The sequence below is a fragment of the Stegostoma tigrinum genome, chromosome 21 (assembly GCF_030684315.1).
Source record: "Stegostoma tigrinum isolate sSteTig4 chromosome 21, sSteTig4.hap1, whole genome shotgun sequence".
Classification (NCBI taxonomy): Eukaryota; Metazoa; Chordata; class Chondrichthyes; order Orectolobiformes; family Stegostomatidae; genus Stegostoma; species Stegostoma tigrinum.
The window spans coordinates 13951237-13976624 of NC_081374.1; the positions used below are offsets into that span (position 1 = coordinate 13951237).

General features: G+C 41.3%; 1 protein-coding gene across 6 annotated transcripts in view; it reads right to left on the reverse strand.

The window, feature by feature from the left end:
* Positions 1–25388, reverse strand: part of LOC125462764 (fibroblast growth factor receptor substrate 2-like) — an 87310-nt gene that overhangs the window by 20920 nt on the left and 41002 nt on the right. For all 6 annotated transcript variants that reach the window (XM_048553103.2, XM_048553107.2, XM_048553104.2 and 3 more), the window contains exons 2-3: positions 5953–6060; positions 450–538 (exon numbers count right to left, since the gene is read on the reverse strand). In XM_048553103.2, coding sequence (XP_048409060.1) covers positions 450–515 — 66 coding nt within the window. In that variant the 5' untranslated portion in view covers positions 516–538; positions 5953–6060. The remainder of the gene's footprint in view (positions 1–449; positions 539–5952; positions 6061–25388) is intronic.

Sequence of the window (25388 nt, forward strand, 5' to 3'; positions counted from 1 at the left end):
TGCAGCCATTTTTGAGCTCATTATGTCAGGTGTCCAAACCACAGCTTCTTGTTCATACGCATGGTAATGTTACTCCATGCCCAAGCAATTCAATTCTATTTGCTAATTCATAGATTGCAAATCTACAGGAACATGAAATTCAACATCCTCAACTAATGCATAAATACCAAACTGGTGCAGCAAATCGGGTCAGTACCCACTATTTGAAATCTATGCCTGAAAAAAACAAAACAAAACAAAACTTCAGGATTTGTGCTCGAGTGGCCTATTAAGCAAAAAATTTGTGCTTTGCAGTATTCTGCAAATTTAGGTTGCTATTACTTACTGCAAATAGGAAAATTAAGAACTGATCCAGGTTTTACAAGAAGTTTTTTGTCAGCTAACAAGGCTTCAACTAAGTACAGCAAAATGTTCTAACTGTTTTGGATTGTGGGAAATGAAACAGTTACCTTGAATTTGGTTGGGTGGTTGTCTCTGATTGCGTCTTTATCCAGACAACTCCAGCAGCTCCCCATGGCTTCAGCAGACCAGCTGATCTCTGCATTGAACAAATGAATATATACAGGTGAACTGTGGAGCTGCAGTACAATGTAAAAATTGTGTCAATACACAGTGTTAACTGTCAAACTACTAAGCACCAAATTTTCTCCATGAGCTCCACTTTGTTCAGCTTATGAAGTTATTAGTTTCCCTGTAATTTATAACATAATTAATTTTTCCAGTTTGAAAAACTCTGGTGGGAAGAACAAATTTTCAGCTCAATACCTAATAAGCTTTTATACAAAGATTGCATCTGTCATAGAAAGGCGAACAAACAATTCACACCGTCTTCTGCCAATGTTGTTCTGTAACGAGCCACTAAGCAATGCAGTGGCCCTCAAACTCCAGAGACCAGTGTCCCTTTAGTACCCTCAAAAGTCTCCTGTATGCGTCACTGCTGAACTGACTCTTCCATTCACTCTCTCTCCTCTGCTGAACGCTTCCCTCAACTGAGATTGGTTAAAGAAACAGAGAACAGGTCTTTCAAAGCTCAAAAGGGTCTAGGCCCGAAACGTCAGCTTTTGTGCTCCTGAGATGCTGCTTGGCCTGCTGTGTTCATCCAGCCTCACATTTTATTATCTTATTTCAAAACTCAATATTATTTTGCATGAGTACTTCAATTAGCTTTCATTTAAAAAATGCACACAATCTTGTCTATCATTCATTCAATTTTTCATTGTTCATACACCATTCACTAAAATGTTGAGCTATTTTCCAACTTCCAACTTTAAACATTCATTTGATATTTAACATATGACATCACATTTCCAGTCCTCACTAACTATGCCATTCACAGGGCATCAGAATTTTACAAGTATTCATTTCTCCCACAACCCAGAGCCTTGTAAAACGCTATCTGAGCATCAACTAACTACCAAACCTTTATTACCTCATCTCTCAGTGACCATTCTGAAGAGTATTGCTAACGAAACTCCAGCAGCACTTTAAGAAACATGAAGTTCAACTGTGTTGGGACAGCCTAAAAGTTGTTACTTAAATGCAAGTTCAATACTGATTGATAAAATTATTTATAAATGCATCGACTTAAAATAAAAGCTAATTTGCTGATCAAACATGCCTTTATGCTTCAATGACAGTTCTTGTGGTTGGAATGTTTAAAACAAATATTTTGATTTTAATGCCATTTGCATATTTAAGCAATGGTACCTACTATCGTAAGGAATGTTGCACAAAGCAGACTTGAGCAAAATGGAGATGCACTAATTGCTTTGGTAAGAATTTTTTTGGAATGGAACTTCTCAATTTCTTGGAAGCTACTTGTACACCAGTATTCTAGAGTCCAAAATTTGACATCTACACCCATGATAATGTTAGAACTGACCATTTACAAGTTGGATTTTATCCTCAGAACATTCAGCACATTTATTAAACAAGGTATCCTATTCAGGAGCTTATAAATCAAAAAGGGATATACAGTCCCAGTCCAATTCGGAAGAACAGACAGGAAGGTAATGGAGGTGGTGTAGTTCTGATATTCAAGGGCGACATCAGGGCAGTGCTGAGAGATGATATAGGTTCTACGGACAATGAGGTTGAATCCATTTGGGGGGAAATTAGAAATTCTAAGAGGATAAAGTCGCTGACAGTCCATAGGCCACCAAATAATAACATCACATTGGGGTGGGCAATAAACAAAGAAATAACTAATGCCTGTAAAAATGATACGGCAATTATCATGGGGGATTTTAATCTACATGTAGATCGGTCGAACCAGCTCGTCAGGGTAGCCTTGAGGAGGAGGTCGTTGAATGTATCTGTGATAGTTTTCTGGAACAGTATGTAATGGAACCGATGAGGGAGCAAGCTATCCTAAAGCTGGTCCTGTGAATGAGACAGGAATAAATAATGACCTCACAGTTAGCAATTCTCTTGGAAGGATGGAGTTCAATCCAGGCAAATGCGAGACGATGCACTTTGGAAGATCAAATTCAAGGGCAAACTATACAGTAAATGGAAAAGTCCTAGGGAAAATTGATGAACAGAGAGATCTGGGCGTTCAGGTCCATTGTCCCCTGAAGGTGGCAATGTAGGTCAATAGGGTGGTCAAGGCGGCATACGGCATGCTTTCCTTCATTGGGCGGGGTATTGAGTACAACAGTTGGCAGGTCATATTGCAGTTGAATGGGACTTTGGTTCAGCCACATTTAGAGTACTGTGTACAGTTCTGGTCGCCACATTACCAAAAGGATGTGGACACTTTGGAGAGGGTGCAGAGGAGGTTCACCAGGATGTTGCCTGGTATGGACGGTGCTAGCTATGAAGACAGGTTGAGTAGATTAGGGTTATTTTCATGGGAAAGACAGAGATTGAGGGGGACCTGATTGAGGTCTACAAAATCATGAGGGGTACAGACAGGATGGATAGCAAGAAGCTTTTTCCCCCCAGAGTGGGGGACTCAATTACTAGGGGTCAAGAGTTTAAAGTGAGAGGAGGAAAGTTTGAGGGAGACATGCGTGGAAAGGTCTTTACGTAGAGGGTGGTGGGTTCCTGGAACGCGTTGCCAGCGGAGGTGGTAGACGCAGTTACATTAGCATCTTTTAAGATATATCTGGGCAGGTACATGGATGGGCGGGGAGCAAATGGACACAGACCCTTAGAAAATAGATGACAGGTTAGACAGAGGATCTCGATCGGCGCAGGCTTGGAGGGCCTGTTCCTGTGCTGTAATTTTCATTGATCTTTGTTCTCTTTGAATGATCACAGTATGGTTGAATTTAGAATACAGATGGAGAGTGTGAAGATAAAATCCAATACCAGGCTCCTATGCTTGAGAAAGGGGGATTACAACAGAATGAGGGAGGGCTTGGCTAAAGTAGACTGGAAACAAAGATTTTCTGGTGGGACAGGTGACAAGCAGTGGAGAACTTTCAAAGCAATTTTTCAAAGTGCTCAGCAGAAGTATATTCCAATGAAAAGGAAGGACTGTAAGAAAAGGGGTAATCTGCCATGGGTGTCTAAGGAAATAAGGGAGTCTATCAAATCAAAAGTGAAGGCATACAAAAGTGGCCAAAAACAGCATGAAACTAGAAGACCGGGAAAACTTTAAAGGTCAACAGAAAGCCACAAAAAGAGCTATAAAGAAAAGCAAGATATAACATGAGAAAAAACTAGCACAGAACATAAAGACAATGGCAAAAGTTTCTGTAAATATATAAAACGAAAAAGAGTGGCTAAAGTAAACGTTGGCCCTTTAGAGGATGAGAAAGGGGATTTAGTTATGGGATATGACAAAATGGCCGAGGCATTGAACAGGTATTTCGTATCGGTCTTCACGGTGGAGGACACTAATAACATGCCCGTAATTGACAAAGAGACGAAGGCAGGTGAGGACCTGGAAACAATCATTATTATGGAAGAGGTAGGGCTGGGCAAACTAATGGAGCTAAGGATTGATAAGTCTCCTGGCTCTGATGGAATGTATCCCAGGGTACTAAAAGAGATGACAGGAGAAATAGCAGGTGCATTGGCGGTAATTTTCCAAAATTCGCTGGACTCTGGGGCAGTCCCAGCAGATTGGAAAACAGCAAATGTGATGACACTGTTTAAAAAGGAGGGTAGACAAAAGATGGGGAATTATAGACCGGTTAGCTTAACCTCTGTGGTGAGGAAGATGCTGGAGTCTATTATCAAGGAAGAAATAGCAAGGCATCTTGACAGAAATTATCCCGTTGGGCAGACGCAGCATGGGTTCATGCAGGGCAGGTCATGCTTAACAAATCTTTTGTAATTCTATGAAGACATTACGAGCAAGGTGAGCAATGGGGACCCAGTGGATGTGGTGTAACTAGATTTCTAAAAGGCCTTCGACAAGGTGCCGCACAAGAGGCTGCTGCATAAGATAAGGATGCATGGTGTTAGGGTGTAAAGTATTAGCATGGATAGAGGATTGGTTGACTAACAGGAAGCAAAAAGTGGGGATAAATGAGTGCTATTCTGGCTGGCAATCAGTGACTAGTGGTGTGCCTCAGGGATCGGTGCTGGGACCACAATTATTTACAATTTATATAGATGATTTGGAGTTGGGAACCACATGTAGGGTGTCAAACTTTGCAGATGACACTAAGATGAGTGGCAGAGCAAAGTTTGCAGAGGACTGTGAAACTTTGCAGAGGAACGTAGATACATTGAGTGAGTGGGCACATCTTAGGAGTAATAGTAAAAGGGATTACTACTTGAATGGTAAAAAGTTGCAGCATGCTGCTACACAGAGGGGCCTGGCTGTCCTTGTCCATGAATCACAGAAAGTTGTTCTGCAGGTACAACAAGTCATGAGGAAGGCAAATGGAACTTTGTCCTTCATTGCTAAAGGGATTGAGTTTAAAAGCAGAGATGGTTGTGTTGCAGCTGTACAAGGTGCTGGTGAGACCACACCTGGAGTACTGTGTGCAGTTTTGGTCTCCTTACGAGGAAGGATGTACTGGCACTGGAGGGGGTGCAGAGGAGGTTCACTAGGTTGATTCCGGAGTTGAGGGGGTTGGCATATGAAGAGAGACTGAGTAGATTGGGATTATATTCATTGGAATTCAGAAGATTGAGGGGGCATCTTATAGAAACATATAAAATTATGAAGGGAACAGATAAGATAGAAGTAGACAGGATGTTCCCACTGGCAGGTGAAGCTAGGACAAGAGGGCATAGCCTCAAGGTTAGAGGGAGCAGATTTAGGACTGAATTGAGAAGGAACTTCTTCACTCAGGGGCTTGTTAATCTATGGAATTTTTTGCCCAGTGAAGTACTTGATGCTACTTCAGTAAACATTTTTAAAGCTAAGGTAGATTTTTTTTAACAATAAAGGAATTAAGGGATATGGTGAGAATGCAGTAAAGTGGATCTGAGTCTACAAAAAGATCGAATATGATCTTATTGAATGGTGGAGCGGGCTCGAAGGGCCAACAGCTTACTCCTGCTCCTTGTTCTTATGTTCTTGAGCACATAGTCCCAAGAGCTCACAATTCAGTGGACTACTGGGGAGTGTTCCATTGTCACTGGTGCCATCACTTGGAAACGATGTTAAGTCAAGACCTTGCCTTTCTACCCAGGTGGATATTAAAGATGCCAATGTTCAATGTGAAAAAAATCATTCAAATTCTCCATTATCCCTTTACAACAAGAATTCATGCTGCACCACCAAACCAATAACAGGCTCACCCTTTGGGATATTTATACAGATGTATCAGCTGTTGCATGTCTTTACGTGATAACAGTAACATTTCAAAATGTAAATTGTCTGAAGTGATTTAAGCTATTTTTAAAAAGATAAAGGAGAGCCCAAATTGTTTTTCAGGAAAACATGTCAGTATCTTATCATTCACCGACTTACTCCTGTATACCTCAGGAGGAGGAGGTGAAGATGAATATTTTAGATATGTAGATTGAACTGTCCGTCCTTACCTAGCCTTGGCCATTAGTGGGAAAGCTGCCAATTCTCAGTTCCAGGTGCCTCTGCTTGGAGTCATGGTAAACAAATTCAAGCCATCATTGAGTACTTGTGTCTTCAACCTAATATTAAAGTATCAAAGCGATAGATTAGGCAGTATAGTTCTATCCTAACCAAGAATATTCAATGTGGAGATATTAATCTCAAAAACATAAAAATTATCCACTTCCAAAATGTTTAAAGTACAGACCTTCACTCATTTTACCTAAATTATAAATAGTAACTAGCTCTTTTAACTGTCCATTCTGCTGTGAAAGACAGCTACCAGTGATCAGATATTGAACTACAGGATAGGACAGTGAAATCCCATGAGAGTTTCAGCCACTGTCCACATACTTTCCTAGGTTGCTGAACAGCAATAAAAGCAGCAGCATTTAGTCTCAGCACCCTTTGGTGTCCCTTCTGTCACTTCTTATAACCTTCCTAATCTGTATAGCTCAACATATTGAGAATTTATTTAAGCTATAAATCGTAAACAGGGCAGGGGTCTCAACGATTATATTACATCGGTTTGGTACATTTTATTTTGAAAATTCTTCAGCATTCATCCAGGCAATACATTCAGTTTATAGATTTTATACATGGCAAAAAGCAACCCCTTCAGAAACTCATTTTAAAGAAAATGATGCTCAAAAACGATTATTTTTGCAGAGAAAACTAATGCAATAGGAATAAATGAAAATTACTGAAGACCCAAAATAAATAAGGATAAGTCTGCTTATAAAAGGTACATATCAAATGCTGTGTAGACTTCACAATACAATATTGTGAATACTCACAAAGGGTTGCCACAGTCCTCTGCAGATTATAGACAATGCAGAATAGTTCCAAGTATTGCTGTGACAGCACTTTAAAAATGAATTCAACAATGCAATATATTCAGAATCCTAGGGAGTGAGTTAAAAGCTGTAACATAATCTTAGAGCGGAGGCTTAGAAACAGATTATGCATTTCTTCTCAGTGCGTATCAATTGCTGATTGAAAATCTACCCTCAAGTATTGATCAGTTAACAGTGCGTAGTGGTAGAAGCATTAATGACATTAACACCTTTACATTTAGAGCTATTCACTTCAATAACAATACACTTGTGATTTTCATTAAGCCATCATTTGCCACAAGGAGGTGATTCTAACAGCTTTTAGTGGAGACAGAGGTCTGAATTTAGAATTATTTTGAACAAAAGCCAAGACACCAAAGAACAAAATAAATTGACAGTAAAGAATAGAACATTCAAAAGTTGCGGTATCAATATTCTTCTATATCCTCCATCAAGATTTTACACAGCAGACTGAAATCATTCCAGTTTCAACCTGCTCTTGCTTTTTAGCATATATATAGCATTCCATTGAGAAGATTTGTCATAATTCCAGAGAAGTAAATAGTAAGCTCATAAATCAGTCACATACGAAATTTATAAAAGCAGGTTGTACCATAGCTAAGACTCTGTCCAAATCACAGTGCCTTTAGAGGTTTGGCATCAGTCTTGGTCAGAATGATATGCAGAGTTACCAAGCAAAAACTGTACTTTTCCAGAGGGAAGTTGGCAGAATCCAAGAGCACTACTCAAACTCATCACCACAGAATAGCTAAAGAATTACATGGCGAACACAAGAAACAACTAACTACTTGGCTTCTTGGTCAAGCATGGGAGTGGCACAAGGTTAACATGCAAAATACATGAAAATTCTAAAATAATAAGAGCAATCAGCTTTGTGGTATAGTGAGTTATGGAATGTGGTACTTGCATCAATTTGGAAGAGGAGATCGGAAGGAAAATGAAGAGACCATGATTTCGTCAAACCACTCTCTAGAATGTCCTTGAGACTGACGCACAGTGGCAATGGCAGGGCCCCAGCAATCAGCTATCCACAGTTAGAACGTGGTCCAGAAAACAACAAGTGAAGAGAAAAATTTCTAGGGTTAACTAAGAGTATGAGATTTAGATGATGAACGTCTAAAGTATTTAACTCAAGTTCAGCAAATCAATGCACGACTACAAGTGTTGCCGTGCAACCGAGACAATCAATCAATGTCGCAGAAATCGCACTAACCACCCCTCATATATGAAATGTCAAAAACATTATGGCTCTGATCACAGTCACGGATGAAACTTTAACACTGATCTGCAGGGAAAGGGCCGGTTAGTACTTCTCGGCATGCCACAGGGATGTACATGAATTACAGAGCAGAGTTCAACAGCATACAAAAATATTTCTAGTGTTTGATGAAATGGAACCACTAACACCATCAGGGAGACTGTATCCTCGTGCTGACTAGAACAAATGTTGATTGTCCAATTTCAAAATAACTTCAAGAGAAAAGCTACATTACCAAAGTGATGTGGGCTCAGTACTAAGTCCAATGTTTTTATTTTGTATTCCAAGGTGAACAAGACAATTTTGATTCTCTTTTTCTCTTACTGCAAGCCTGTAATGAGAGATGGCTGGTAAAACCTAATCAAGTGGTTACAGTCAAAGATAATGGGACTGTGTAAATATTCATGAATAAAAAAAATCCAAGAAATCTGTTGGTTGCGAACGCGAGAAAATGTTGTGAGAAAATGCAATGAGAAATTAAGATTTTGCTGAATCAAAGTCCTAAACTTCTTCCAAAACATGCAAGACCGTGAAGGGAGCTGCCTAGAGGGAAGCTAAGAGGGTGCTTCCTCTTTGTGAGATAGTTTAGAACTAGGAGACACCATTTAAAGTTGAGGAATCTTCTATTTGAGACCAGGAAGGTGAGGGGTTTTTTTTATCTCAGGAGGGCTGTTAGTCCTTTGAATACAGTTTCCAAGACAGAAATTGAGAGACTGTCATTAAATATATTCAAGGCAGAGTTAGGTTCGTGATCAAAAAGGGAGACAAGGGTTGTGGGGTGCTGACAGGAAAGGAAATTAAGGCCACAAAAGATATAACTGAATGATAAAGCAGGAGTGAGAGCCCAAATGGTCCACTACTGCTCCTAATTCTGGTGTTCTCGTGAACTCCCTGGAATGAAACAGTTCAAGAACGTGGTTCACCACCACATCCTCAAGGGCAATTAAAATATGCAATAAATGCTGACATTTACCAGTGATGCCCACATCCCACAAGTGAATAAAACGACAGCGTGTAGGTTCAGATGCATAGAAAGACACAATGCTGGTTTCCAAGAACTACATTTCAATGAAATTTAAACTTGGGAAAACAAAGGGTTGCTGACAGATATCCTTTAAACTGCATCCAGAATTACCTCTTACATGCCACACACAAGTCAATCTCTTTAAGTTACTCTGATCATACAGAGTAGTTTAAAAAGGGTCCACACACTTAAACAGCTCAACTGCACGCTACACAAAAAAAAATTTAGAGGCTCCCAAGGTCACTGATAAAACAATTCCAGCTTGGGCCCACAGCTAAAAGATAAAACAATCTGGATACTTTAATTGTTGCTTGATCTGACTGCTTCCAGCATTTTCTTTATTTCAGTTTTAAAGCACTTGCTTTTTAGTTTTAGACTTTCCTTGATGATTCAGCAAATCTAGCATAAAATTCTAAATATTTTCTCCTGCACTTGAGTAAATTCATCTACTAAGGGCAGAAGCACTCATATCAACACCATGTATGAAATTCCTTAACATTTTTCAACACTTTTCTGTGACAAAACATCATGGAAGATCTCCAGTTTATTTTCTAGGACTAGAAAAAAGATTTTTAAGGCATGCTGTGACTCAGATTTCACTTAAATGCAATGATGATGGGTGTGTATAATTCTGGTCATGGACCCTTGAATTGTGAAAGTACCCCACAGTGCAATTACAGATTGTTACTCTTCCAGATGGGCTGTGCCTCAATAGATGATTTTCAGTTATATAAAACCAGGGTGAAGTACTGCTGGTTACAGGACTGTCACTGATGCCAGTAATTTGAGGTGATGAATTACAGCTGTGCTTACATTCACTACTGGTTTGAGGCCAACTGCTGCACTCAGTGGTTTGCAGCTGGCAACACCTAATTTAAAAGTCTTGGCTACAAAAGAAATACATGCTAGTACGTGTGTAGAGTTTTGCTCTCAAATGGTAAATCTTAAATGTTTTGCATGTGAGCTCGGGGACCCGCATTATCTAACACATTCACTTAGGAATTACTCCAATCCTCACTTACTGCAAGTTTTACTTGTTGCTGCCTGACATCCAAGTATTGGGATAGAATGTCACAAAGATCAGAAAACGATCTTTGGTTATACAATCACTTTGCTTCACAACAAAGGTGCTACAACTCAGAAATGCAAAAATACATTAAATCATAATCACAAAGCAGAGACTTTAAGTAAACCGATGTGCATGGTTTTCTGACAGGCATTGGCGTCATATACATTTAAACAGCTCTGGTGGCAACACCATGCTGCCAGTACTAGCAATTCATTAGGTCATAGCTAACGACAGCATATACATTAAGGATTACACTCATCTAATGAGTGGAGATGAGTATGGAAATATAAACCAATCGCTGACTGAGTGGTTCTGCTACTTATGCAAGATGAGTCAACATTTCGAACACAATTGTTCACACTTGTTCACTTTTTTTTGTCTTCATTGATAAGCAAAAGACTGTCAACATCTGCTTAAAGTCACATTTGTGATAACATGTAGTTGTGAAGTAACAAAATCATGATGAAAATGTGCAAAACTCTCAACACTAGACACTGAGACAGAGACACGGTGGCATTAAATTCCTGAAGGTTGTGCAGAAGAGACAACATTATTTACCACAAAGTCATCACTCGGTTCCAGCACAGGAGCAGCAGTTTCCATTCAGCCCCAAGTCAGTTCCATTATTCTTAATCACGGCTGATCATCTATGGCAATAACACAGTGGCACATTATCCCCATATTCTTTAAAGGCTCATTGGTAGAGAAATTTATCAATCACTATCTTGAATCAACTCAACATCTGAGCCTCCACAGCCAACTGGAGGAGTAAATTCTAAAGCTTTATTGCTCTTTGAATGAAGAAGTTCTTCATCTCAATCCTACCAGCTTGCCTTTTTACAAGATTGCATCCCCTGGGTCTCGACCCCACAATCAAGGGAAACATCCTTTCTGCATCTGAAGAGGTTGCAGGATAGTGCCTCTCATCTTTCTAAATTCCAAAGAGTGCAGGCCCATTCTTCTTCATCTCTCCTCAAGGGACGGTCTCACTAACACTGGAGTCAGGCTGGTGTACCTCTGCTGTATTCCTTCAATGGCAAGTATATACTTCTTTCAGAAAAGAAATAATAACTGCACAGAATGCTTCAAGTGAAACCTCATTAGTGTTTTATATTAGTGAAACAAGGCTTCTGTCCTATCAAAAGGATAGGCAGATGGGCAGGGGAAGCAAGGTTGCCTTGTGAATAAGAAATGAAATTAAAATCGTTAGCAAGTGATATTGAGTCAGAAGGCATAGAATCTGTGTGGGTACAGTTGTAAGAACTGCAAAGGGGAAAAAAATGTGCTGAGTATTACATACAGGCCTCCTAGCACTAGTTGGGATAATAGGAAGAAAATTAGGAGACAGAAAAGACCTTTAAGAAAGGCATTATTAAAATAATCATGGTGGCGGGGGGGGGGCTTCAATGTGCAATGGATTGTGAAAATTAAGTTGGTAGCACATTTCAAGAAAAGGAATTCAGGAATGTCTGCAAGATTTTTTTGGAGCAGCTCGTGGTAGATCCCACTAAGCAACAGGCAGTTCTGGATTTGGTGACGTGTAATGGGGCATACTTGATTGGGGAGCTTAAAGGTGAAGGAACTCCTACAGGACAGCAACCATATATAATAGAGGTCAACTTGCAGCTAGCTGACAGATCTAACGGTACTATAATGGAGTAAAAGTAATGACAAAAACATGAGGGAAGTATGGCCAGATTTGAGTGGTAGGTAAGCCTAGCAGGGAAGACAGTACAGCAGCAAAAGGCTGGAGTTTCTGGGGTTAATTCAGGAGGCACAGCAGAAATTCATCCCAAACAAGAAGAAACATGCCAACAGGAGGATAAGGGAAGTCAGGATCTGCTTGAAAGTAAAAACATACAATGCGGTGGAGATTAGTATGAAGCCAGAGGATTTGGAAGACTCTAAAATGCAGCAGAAGATAACAAAAAAAGCAATAAGGGGAAGTGGGGGAGATGAAATAGCTAGCTAGTAATACAAAAGATTGCAAGAGGTTTTTTTGGGTATCCAAAACAAAAAACAAGAGACACGCAACAATGAACATTGGACTGCCGGAAAATGAGGCTGGAGAATGTGTAATGGGGAACAAAAGAATGGCAGAGGGACAGAATAGACTGAGTAGGCAGTTTACATCTGTTTTCACAGTGGAAGACGCCAGCAGCATACCAGAACTTCGAGACAGTATGGGGGAGAAGTAAGTGCAGCAGCTATCAGTAAGGAGAAGGTGCTAGAGAATATGCAAGGTTTGAAGGTGGATAAAAATCACTCAGACCAGATGGACTACATCAAAGCGTTCTGAAGAAGACAGCTGAGGAGCTAGTAGAGGCATTGATAGTGACCTTTTGGGAGTCACTGGAGTCAGGGAATATCTCAGGCAACAAATTTGACTAATGCAACACCCCTGTTTAAGAAGGGATGGAGGCAGAAGACAGAAAACTGGAGGCTGGTTAGCTTGATATCAGTCACTATTAAGATTTCAGTGTCCATTATTAAAAAATGAGTTTGCAGATTGCTTCGAATTGCATGGTAAAATAGGGCTGAGTCCGCACAGCTTCATCAAGTGAAGATATGGCCTGAAAAATCTGTTAGAATTCTTTGAGTTAGACAAACGAGAGCCAGTGGACAGCAATATTCAGAGGTAGTAGGAACTGCAGATGCTGGAGAATCTGAGATAACAAGGTGTACAGCTGGATGAACACAGCAGGCCAAGCAGCATCATAGGAGCAGGAAAGCTAACGTTTCCGGCCTAGACCCTTCGACTATCTCACTCATGCAATTTACACATGTGCCATACTCTTACCAATTCAGTCTGTCTAAATCCCTGAATTCTCTTTGCATCCAGATCCCAGCACACATTAATACTAAATTTTGTACCATTTGCAGGCTTGAAAATGTTACATTGGTCCTCACATCCAAATCATTGGTATAGATCATAAACAACTGGGATCCATGCTACTGACTCTTGGAACACCTCACTGATCATAGCCTACCAAACTAGGAATAGCCCATTTATTCTTACTCTCTACTTTCTGCCTCTTAAATGAAACCTCAATCCAAGTGAGCATTTACAGATGCACCTCAATCCATGTTAGTACATACATATCTCCAAAATTATGCAACTTAGTTTTGCTTACCAACTCACGTGGGACTTGATCAAAAAAATTCACAAGTTCAAATCACTATATCCTCAAAAATTCTCAGGTTTGTCAAATATAATTTCCCCTTTCTAAACTGACACTGGTCAATCAGATAATTAATTCCTAAATAATATCATTCACAATATTTTCAAGTAACTTCCCAACACAGATGTCAGGCCTTTGGTTCCCAAGTTTTTCTTTCCCTCCTTTCTCAATTGGAGGAAATGAGGTCGTTCAATCTGAATTAGAAATCTCAGTTAATGATCCTCTAAGAAGTGATCATAACATAAAATTTGAAATTCAGCTTGATAGAGTGTTACTTGGGTCTCAAAATAGTGTTCTTAACTTAATTGACGGCGATTACAATAGTTTGAAGAAAGAGTTGTCTAACGCAAGTGTGGGAAGGGGAATTAAAGAGAAAGTCAATGGATGATGCAAAGGTAGATATTTAATCAGATATTTCAAAATGATGATTTGAGGAAAAGAATAAATCACCTTATGGTTAACAAAAAGGTAGTCAAGGAAGAAGAGCGAAGCAAAAACAAAGGCATGCAAATAGCGAAAACTAGTGATAGGCCAAAGGAATGGAAATTTCTTTCTTTAGAACCAGCAGATAACTAAAAGACCAAGAGGGAGAAAATTGATGATGGAAGTAAAACTTGGCAAGTAATATAAAACCAAACAAGAAAATCAACCACTACATTAAACAGAAAGAATAGTTAAAGTAAGGGTGGGATTCTGGAAGATCTAACTGGGGAACTTGGCATTTGATTTAACCCAATATTTTGCATCGGTCCTCACTGAGGAGAACACTATAAACATCCCATGGTAATAGAAAACTCTTGGAGAACAGGGAAAGTATAATGTATCCACATTGCTAATAATACAAAAATAGGTGGGAGGGCATGTTGGTGATAACATAACAAATCTGTAAGGGGATATGGATAGTTGAGTGAGTGGGTTAACACTTGGCAAGTGGAATTTAATGTAGGGATAGAGTAAAGTCTTGCCACAACTGTTCAAGGTTTAGGGAGGTTGCACCTGGAATACTACGTAAAGTTCTGGTTCCCACATTTTCATTTAAAAGGAAAGCCATACTGGCATTGGAGGCCGTTCAAAAAAATTCTCTTACCCACAGGCATTTTCATTTCAACGATAGCTAAACAGGCTATGCCTTTATTCATTAAGATTTAGAAGGAGGGGGTGATCTTATTGAAACATGCAAGGTTGAGAGTAATAAAAACACGTTGCTGGAAAAGCTCAGCAAGTCTGGCAGCTTCTTCATGCAAAGAGTGGTGCATGTACGGAATGGGCTGCCTGCAAAAGTGGTTGAGGCAGGTACATCAGCAACATTTAAAAAACATTTGGATGGGAAAGGGTTGAGAGGGATATGGACCAAATGCTGGCAAATGAACCAGCTGAGAGGGCACCATGGTCAGTTTGGGCCAAAGGGCTCATTTCCGTGCTGTATTACTCCATGGCTATATAAATCAGGCAATTAAATCAAATAACAACCTGGAATTACCAATACTTGCACAAATCACAGGATCTAATTTTGAGCTTTAACAGTGATTTCAATAGTTCCTGGAAATGTATGTTTGCTGTAGTTGCATTCAGTTACTGGCAACACACAATTCCATTACAGAGTTCTGCTCCCTTGTTTCACGTTTAGTACAGGGTAATAATGCATTATTATAAGGTGGATTTAGTGCAGATTTCTTATAGATTTATTTTCCTATATCCCTAAGGGGAGTAGTTTTGCAACCACAGACAGTGTACTTGATATTAGAAGCTCACCATGGAAGAAATACACAGTCTATCAATGTGCAGCGTATATCAGTGTGCCAGAACATTGCCTTACTTGCCAATATGACAAGGTTAATCAATCCATTTCATAGATTAACTTTTCTTCGAGAAAAATATCAGTAACTTTTGTTTATACCGAACATGAAGATGGCACGGGTTAGCTTTTTACTCAAGGGTTACATTTAATCCGATGATAGGTTCAAATTAACATCAGTATACTTTAATAATAACTCAGCTAAGGTAAATAAACAAGACACTAAAAATAAAGAGAGACTAATTGAATAGCTCATGAGCATAGTAACCAAACACTCTTCCAGAATATTACGTTAAAAATTGAATCCCAGGATTTGCACACATATGCAATATTAACACATATTGTGCTTAAATTTGCATTATAAGTTGCAGGGCATTCACACATCATGATATTCCCAAGAAGGGAAAATTCCTTTCAACATGGATGTGAGTTTGCTCGCTGAGCTGGAAGGTTCGTTTTCAGACATTTCGTCACCATTCTGGGTAACATCATCAGTGAGCCTCCGACAAAGCGCTGGTGTTATGTCCCGCTTTCTATTTATCTGTATAGGTTTCCTTGGGTTGGTGATGTCATCACTGATGATGTTACCTAGAATGGTGACGAAACGTCTGAAAACTAACCTTCCAGCTCAGCGAGCAAACTCACATCCAGAAACTCAACCTGAGCTACAAATCTTCTCAAAACTCCTTTCAACATGTCAGGATTAGTCAGGAATTCATTTTGTCAATCCATCAGTGAAACCAATGCTGCAAAGGAAATTTCAAAACTCTACAGCAGAGCACTTTTTTTAAAGTAATGAGAAGTCTGGTGGGTCAGGAAGAGACAGTAGAACAAAGGCAATTAGGCTTTAATCATCAATGTGACATTGAGGTATATTAGAAAAATACTGAAGCTAAAGTCACTATCTACTAGCATAAAGTGCTCACAATTGAGGAATTAATAGCACAAATAGAAATCAATAGGTTTCTTCTTGCTACACTTATTTTCTGAATGCGACATGGTGACCCTTCTCCATTATAGAGCCGTGCTTTCAAAGTGACCAAAGTTGGGAACAAAATACTCTGGAATATTTAACTTTTAGATGAAATGGACATAGTGGAAAGCACTGATAGCCTTGATAATAAAGAATGTATTAAGTATTAAGAGCAAAAAAAATTTAATTTTAATGTGTAGGAATTCATTTTTGGAAAGCGGGGCAAACAAATATATTCCAGAACTGGGGGTACAACAGAGCTTTATTAGAAAGAGTACAGGACAGACTCACATTAAATGACATTAAGCAGGACAGGCTTTTGCCAGGCAAAGACAAGAACGACAAAAGCTTTCCCTTCAGCTCTCTGATGGAATGGACAGTTAGGAGAAAAACTACTCCCAATGGTCAGTAATTGTCATGAAAATAAACTTTGTAACCCAATACAGCCCTTTGCAATTTAATCCTCTTCTTCAGCACATAAAGTTGTTCTGAGACTCTCCAATGCCTCCATTTTAATTTGGTAACCACAACTATATTCCAAACAAATATTCTGGATGGCCCCAGAGGACTGGAAAAATAGATAATGAAATATCCCTGTTTAAAGAAGGGAGGCAGGCAGATGGGAAATTATAGGCATTTCAGCCTGACCTTGGTCATTCAGAATCCATTATTAAAGAGGGAGATTTCAGAACACTTGAAAGTGCAGGCCAAATGAGGGTTGAGTCAGCACTGCGTTGTCACAGGGAGGTCAGGCTTGACAAATCTGTTTGCATTTCTTTGTGGAGGTACCAAGCAAGTTAGAGAAAGAACAGCCAGTGGACGCGAACTATTCAGGTTTCCAGAAGGTCTTTGACAAGGTGCCACACAGGAGGCTAATGAATAAGACAAGAGCCATGATGTAAGGGCCAGGTACTGGCATGAATGCAGGATTGGCTGACTGGCAGAAGGCAGAGAGTAGAAACAAAGGGATCTTCATCAAGATGGCAACCCAGTGGAGTTCCACAGGTGTCAGTGTTGGGACCATAACTATTCATGCTGTAGATTAACAATCTGAGAACTATTGCTAAATTGGCAGATGATAGAAGGAAGGTGGAGAGACAGATAGTGTTGAATAAATGGGGATGCTGAAGCGAGACTTTCACAGTCGAGGAGAATGGGCAGGAAGTGGCAGATGGAAAACAAGTGAGCGAAAGTGAGGTTATGAACTTCAATAGGAAGAAACGGACATAGACAATTTTCTGAACAAGGAAAAGCTTCAGCTATCTGAAGCATAAAAGGGGCTTGGGATTCCTAGCTCAGAATTCTCTTAAGGTTGGTAGACAGGATAGTGAAGCGGGCATTTGGTATGTTTGCCTTTATTCATCAATTCATTGAGTATAGGAGTTCGGAGGTCATGTTGTAGCCGTACAGGACATTAGTTAGGCTGCTTTTGGCATACTGCGTACAATACTGGTCTCCCTGCTATAGGAAGGATGTTGTGAAACTTGTAAGGGTTCAGAAAAGATTTACAAGATGTTGCTATGGTTGAAGCTTTGTGCTATGGAAGAGGCCAAGTAAATTTCCTTAGAGCATTGGAGGCTGAGAGGTGAGCTGATACAGGTTTATCAAGTCATGAGGGGCATGGATAGGCTGAATAGCCACGGTCTGTTCCCTAGGTTGAGGGAATCCAAAATGAGAGGGCTTGCTTTAAGATGAGAGGGGAAAGATTTAGAAAGGGACCTAAGGGGCAACTTCTTCATGCAGAGGCTAGTGTTTGTATGGAATGAGTTGCCAGAAGTAGTGGTGGAGACTGCTACAATTACATTTAAAAGGCATCTGGATGGGTACATGAATAGACGGACTTGGACGAATATGAGCCAAATGCTGACAAACAAGGCTAGATTTATTTAGTATCTATCTGTTCAGCTTGAATAAGTTGAACCAAAGGCTCTGTTTCAATGCTGTATGTCACTATGACTCCTAAGTTCAGTTGGCAGTTAGGAAGGCAAATGCAAAGTTAGCATTCATTTCAAGCGCTAGAACAAAATATCATTGCGAAGGCTGAATAATACTCTGGTAAGATCAGATTTGGACTATTGCAAGCAGTTTTGTGCCTCATATCTAAGGAAAGATTTGCTGGCCTTGGAGGGCATTCAGAGGAGGTTTACGAGTATGATCCTTGGAATGACAGGTTTGTCATAAGGTGCAACTGAGAACAGTAGGTCTGTACTCAAAACGATTTTAGAAGGATGATGGGGGAACACATTGAAACTTACAGAATACAGTGATGTCTGGATAGAATGGAGATGATGTTTCCACAAACAGGAGTGACTCAGACACAAGGGCACTGGCTCCGAGCGAAGGCACTGCCCTTCAGTATTTACACTTGAAGGGACTTTTTTTCTGCTAGAGATTGTTAAATTTGTGGATCTAAGTGTCACAACAGGCCGTGAATGCCAAGTCATTGCGTATATATACAGACAGAGACAGCTAGGTTCTTGATGAGTAAAAGGATCAAAAATTGCAGGAAGGTAACAGGATCAGCCATGTTTCCTAGTGGGCTAGACTCGATGGGCCAAATGGCCATAACTCTGCTCCTATACTTTATGGTTTAATACTTGCCGGCACAGCAGTAAATTTCATTTAGTACTTAGCAAATTGCTTTTTACCTCCAAAAACATAGTTAGCAAACAACGACATTGCGATGGGAAGTACTGAGCCATTCTGGCCAGACCAGCTGCGCCATATCAGCTAACCTCAAAAGTATTATTCCGGACAGCACAATTGGTTTCTATTCCACATTGCAAAGAGAAAGAGAGTACGGTAAATTATCCGGGGTTTGCATTCACAACCTCAAGCCAGTTAAGTTCTGTAAATAAGCACTTGCAAGCACGCATCATCACAGGGTCAGGTTCAGCTTTGATTTGTCCATTCTCCACTAAATGCAACTGTCCTCTGATACCATATCCAGACTCTGACTTCAGCCACCTTAAAATAGTGTGTTTTGATATTATGGTGTATTTTGCATTACATTATTTCAGTATCAACTCTTCAGAAGAAGTAATATTGTGGAAAGCCAGTTGTGTTTCAGAATTTTACTTCTAACCAAAGAAAGCAGCAGCATGTGGGAATCTTTTATGACAAGCAAATGTAATTTCAGAAAGCCCAATAATTTTTAAAACAGAAACTGCTGAATATTTTAAGTCCAAGAGAAGATATTTAAAATTTCGAAATACATTTCTAAGTCAGCCATGGTAAGAAATCAAAGTATCAATACAAAACACGAGAAAGTGCTGCATTCTTGGGATTTAAAACAGGATAATTTAAAAGTGTAATAATAAATTCTTGTTCACTACAATTGCATCTGAAGCCCTAAGAGAAAATCGTACTATTGGACCAAGATGGCTTAATTTCACGACATTCTCCGTCATTTTCCCATTTAAAGTTTGAACAAACTAAAGACAATGTAGACTTTTCCAACTGATCAAACACAGCAAATTCCAAAGTTTTACTGAGGATTCAGAGATGCCAAGGACTGTAGATGCTGGACTCAGAGTCAAAGGGTTGCAGTGGAAGAGGGATCCACTGAGGTATTACAAGATAATGTATGGCTTAAAAGGGGTGGATGCTGGGAAGTTGTTTCCGTTAGGCGAGGAGACTAGGACCCGTAGGCACAGTCTTAAAATTAGAGGGGGTAAATTTAAAACTGAAATGAGACGATATTTCTTCAGCCAGAGAGTGGTGGGCTTGTGGAATTCATCGCCACGGAGTGCAATGGAGGCCAGGACGTTAGATGCCATCAAGGCAGAGATCGACAAATTCTTGATCTCACAAGGAATCAAGGGCTACGGGGAGAGTGCAGGGAAGTGGAGTTGAAATGCCCATCAGCCATGATTTAAATGGCAGAGTGGACTTGATGGGCCGACTGGCCTTACTTCCACTCCTATGTCTTATAGTCTTATGGTCTTATGGTCTTTCCAGGAGGAGGAGGACAAGAAGGTTGCAGTGGGAAGGGTGCTGACCCAAAACATCAACTTTACTGCTCCTCAGATGCTGCCTGGTCTGCTGTGCTCCTCCAGCTCCACACTGTGTTGTCTTTTACTGAGGATTACAGTGTTTTACAGCTTTTAATGTGACAGCTGGTTAACTAGTTTTTGTACTCACATGAAAGTAATACAGTCCATCTTATCCTGCCCCTATCCCTACCGTATGAAGTATAAATCATTTAGAACACACTGTAGAAATCTGCTCTCACGACTATAACTTCACAACGAGGTTGCAAATCTATCCAAGAAGCTATAAATTACAACTGCCACAAATTAAATGTTATACATTTGCGTTCCTTTAAGGCAGAAGAAATGACAGCAATATGGAACCCAGACGTTCAACCGTTGAGATTTTCTACAAGTTAAACTCAAATCTTAGCTCTGGCATACTTTACTACAGATATTTCAGTGATGTTAGAGTGCTGCTAGGGAAACATTAAAAAAATGTGAAAGGATACTTTGCTCAATATTATCTGCGATTTGGTTATTTCATCACTTTACTGAGAATTCAAATGCAAATCAGCTGTGAATCTGCATTGGAATCCAAACAAGAAACTACAGTGCAGTAAAGAAAAACTTCTCGAGCTCCATAGAGTAAATTTTTAAATGCTAAATTATGTTTGTTTCTAAAGTAAAGCATGTATATAAAGCATGTATCAGCTTGTAACTGATGTCATTTCAAGCCCACCGACTCCCACAGTCAAGCCCACCGACTCCCACAGCTACCTAGAATACACCTCCTCCCACCCACCCTCCTGCAAAAATTCCATTCCCTATTCCCAATTCCTCCGCCTCCGCCGCATCTGCTCCCACGATAAGACATTCCACTCCCACACATCCCAGGTGTCCAAGTTCTTCAAGGACCGCAACTTTCCCCCCACAGTGATCGAGAACGCCCTTGACCGCGTCTCCCGTATTTCCCGCAACACATCCCTCACACCCCACCCCCGCCACAACCGCCCAAAGAGGATCCCCCTCGTTCTCACACACCACCCTACCAACCTCCAGATACAACGCATCATCCTCCGACACTTTCGCCATTTACAATCTGACCCCACCACCCAAGACATTTTTCCATCCCCACCCCTGTCTGCTTTCCGGAGAGACCACTCTCTCCGTGACTCCCTTGTTCGCTCCACACTGCCCTCCAACCCCACCACACCCGGCACCTTCCCCTGCAACCGCAGGAAATGCTACACTTGCCCCCACACCTCCTCCCTCACCCCTATCCCAGGCCCCAAGATGACATTCCACATTAAGCAGAGGTTCACCTGCACATCTGCCAATGTGGTATACTGCATCCACTGTACCCGGTGTGGCTTCCTCTACATTGGGGAAACCAAGCGGAAGCTTGGAGACCGCTTTGCAGAACACCTCCGCTCAGTTCGCAACAAACAACTGCACCTCCCAGTCGCAAACCATTTCCACTCCCCCTCCCATTCTCTAGATGACATGTCCATCATGGGCCTCCTGCACTGCCACATTGATGCCACCCGAAGGTTGCAGGAACAGCAACTCATATTCCGCCTGGGAACCCTGCAGCCTAATGGTATCAATGTGGACTTCACCAGTTTCAAAATCTCCCCTTCCCCTACTGCATCCCTAAACCAGCCCAGTTCGTCCCCTCCCCCCACTGCACCACACAACCAGCCCAGCTCTTCCCCCCCACCCACTGCATCCCAATACCAGTCCAACCTGTCTCTGCCTCCCTAACCTGTTCTTCCTCTCACCCATCCCTTCCTCCCACCCCAAGCCGCACCCCCATCTACCTACTAACCTCATCCCACCTCCTTGACCTGTCCGTCTTCCCTGGACTGACCTATCCCCTCCCTACCTCCCCACCTATACTCTCTCCACCTATCTTCTTTACTCTCCATCTTCGGTCCGCCTCCCCCTCTCTCCTTATTTATTCCAGTTCCCTCTCCCCATCCCCCTCTCTGAAGAAGGGTCTAGGCCCGAAACGTCAGCTTTTGTGCTCCTGAGATGCTGCTTGGCCTGCTGTGTTCATCCAGCCTCACATTTCATTATCTTGGAATTCTTCAGCATCTGCAGTTCCCATTATCTCTGATACTATTGTATCCAACTTGTCTGGTATTAACGTCAGTCAGGATTGTCACATAAGTATGCTTGCAAGTGCAGTAACAATAGATTTTCACACCTACCGCTGGATTCATAACCAACAGCAACCTGCAGGCATTGTGGCTCAACCACAGATGCCATTACGAAAAAGCAACAACCCACATTTGGTAACAACCACTCTCAAGGATTGACTTTTTCAGCCACCAAAAGTGACTTTGACACCCCATCTGAAGACACTCCACCTGAAACAGATGTGTTTGCTGTGTATCAATCATCTTTCACAGATGTCAGGTTGTTGCTAAAAATGGTTCAACCACAAATCATTGATGTTTCTAACAAATATAACAAGAGATGTCATGGACTAACACACTAGCCACTCACTTCTGGGATCCAGGTCTTATCCAATCCAGACAGAAGCCATTTAGTTAGGTCTCTCTTGTGCTAACTGTAATAAGGATCTCAGTTTTATTCCAGATTGGTACAGCCTCACAGGCTAAACTGGGAATTTATTCTGCACTAAAGTGTCAACTTTATTCAGAGGCCAGTACAGATGGCAGAAAAATTCACATTGGTGCAATACAGCACATAATTCTGAGCTGAAGGCATATTACTCAAGCACATCCAACTCTATTTAGAAGCATTAATAAGAGAGCAATTGGAACGGGAACTATGTCCAACACATCCCTCACCTTCCTGGGCGCCTCTGTCTCCATCTCAGGCAACCACTTAGAAATGATATCCATTTCAAGCCCACCGACTCCCACAGCTACCTAGAATACATCTCCTCCCACCTATCCTTCCTGCAAAAGTTCCATCCCCTAACCCCAATTCCTTCAACTCAGCCGCATCTGCTCCCGTACATCTCAAATGTCCTTGTTCTTCAAGGACCGCAACCTCCCCCCGACAGTGGTCGAGAGCACCCTCGACCGTGTCTCCCGCATTTCCTGCAACTCATTCCTCACACCCTGTCCCCGCAATAACTGCCAAATGAGAATCCCCCTCGTCCTCACATACCACCCCACCAACCTCTGGATACAACACATTATCCTCCGATACTTTGCCATCTACATTTCGACCCCAACAAAGACATTTTTCCATCCCCACCCTTGTCTGCTTTCCAGAGGGATCACTCTCTCCATGACTCCCTTGTCCGCTCCACACTCCCCTTCCAACCCCACCACACCTAGCACTTTCCCTTGCAACCGCAGGAAGTGCTACATTTGCCCCCACACCTCCTCCCTCACCCCCATCCCAGGCCCCAAGAAGATTTTCCACATCAAGCAGATGCTCACCTGCACATCCGCCAATGTGGTGTACTGCATCCGCTGTACCCATTGTGGCTTCCTCTACATCAGGGAAACCAAGTGGAGGTTTGAGGACCTCTTTGCAGAACATCTACGCTCGGTTCGCAACAAACTGCGCCTCCCAGTCGTGAACCATTTCAACTCCTCCTCCCATTCCTCAGACGACACGTCCATCCTGGGCCTCCTGCAGTGCCACAACAATGCCAGCCAAAGGTTGCAGGAACAGCAACTCATATTCCCCTTGGGAACCCTGCAACCCAATGGTATCAATGTGGATTTCACAAGCTTCAAAATTTCCCTTCACCCCACTGCATCCACCCCCCCAACAAACTGCATCCCAAAGCCAGCCCAGCTCGTCCCCATCTCCCTAACGTGTTCTTCCTCTCACCTATCCCCTCCTCCGACCTCAAGCCGCAAATCCATTTCCTACCTTCTAACCACATTCCGCCCCTAAATAATTTGCACTTAATGCAAAAGTACAGCTTTTTAGCATGATTTTCAGCTTATTGATGGACAAGTGCCAGCGTGGAGGTGGTAACAACATGGTGATGCATAAATGCACAAAGAAAAATATTTGCAAAGCTTTACACATTAAAGCACATGGCATCAGTTCATGGTTAATTGAAAAAGTCACAAAATTTCAGATAATCCCACAGCACAGGAGGCCACCAGTCAGCTCACGAAGCTTACATTAGTTTTAATTAAAGAAAAATTTAGGTCATCCCATTATCTGCCCTTTCCTCACTTCCTGTAATTGTTTTGACCATCATATACTTGGCCAATTCCATTTATGGCTACAATGATATCTGTATTCATGTGACAGAACATTCCAAATCCTAATGACACATGCAAAAAATTCATGTTATCTCTGATTCATTTGCCAACCACCTTAACTCTGTATCCTCTGGTTATTGTCCCTTCAACAACTTGACTCTCGTTCTTTATTTTCTCTGTTTAAACCTTTCATGATATTAAATGCCTGTATCAAATTTAGTCCAAAGGACCCCAAATCCAGCTTCTCCAGTCTATCCATGTAATGTAACCCTGCATAACTGGAACCATTGCACTGAATTACTTCTATCCCCTCTTCAAAAGACTGCCAAGTCCTTCCTGAAAAGGAAGGAGGGTGCATCAAATTGGTTGTAATACTAAAGGTGAAACCAAACTGGTGTTTTAAATAGATCCCGTATAACGTTTTGTTTTTGTGCTCCATCCTTTTCTTCTAAAAGCTCCGGATTCCATATATTGAACACAAAAACACGTAGAAGGGGAGGGACACATTAAGGGGAGACGATGGCCTAGTGGTATTATCGCTAGACCCAGATAACATTCTGGGGACCCAGGTTCAAATCCTACCGCGGCAGATGGTGGAATTTGAACTCAATAAAATATCTGGAATTAAGAATCTAATGATGACCATGAATCCATTGTCAATTGTCAGGAAAAACCCATCTGGTTCACTAATGTCCTTTAGGGAAGGAAACTCCTATCCTTAGCTGGGCTGGCGTACATGTAACCTCAGGCCCACAGCAATGTAGCTGACTCTCAATTGTCCCCGAGGCAATTAGAAACTGGCAATAAATGCTGCCTGGCCAGCAATGTTCTTTATTCATTTACAGGATGAGGGCAAAGAAGATAGGAGTAAGTCATTCGGACTGTCAGGTCTGTTCTGCTATTCAACAGATCCATGGTCAATAATGTATTTCAACACCATATCCCTGCCCTCTCCCCATACAAAACACAAAGTGGCCAAGTAGCAATTCTTTTTTTAAATATGTTCGGTGTCTTGGCCTCCACAGGCTCAGATGGTAAGGAATTCCACATGATCACTACCTTCGCAAT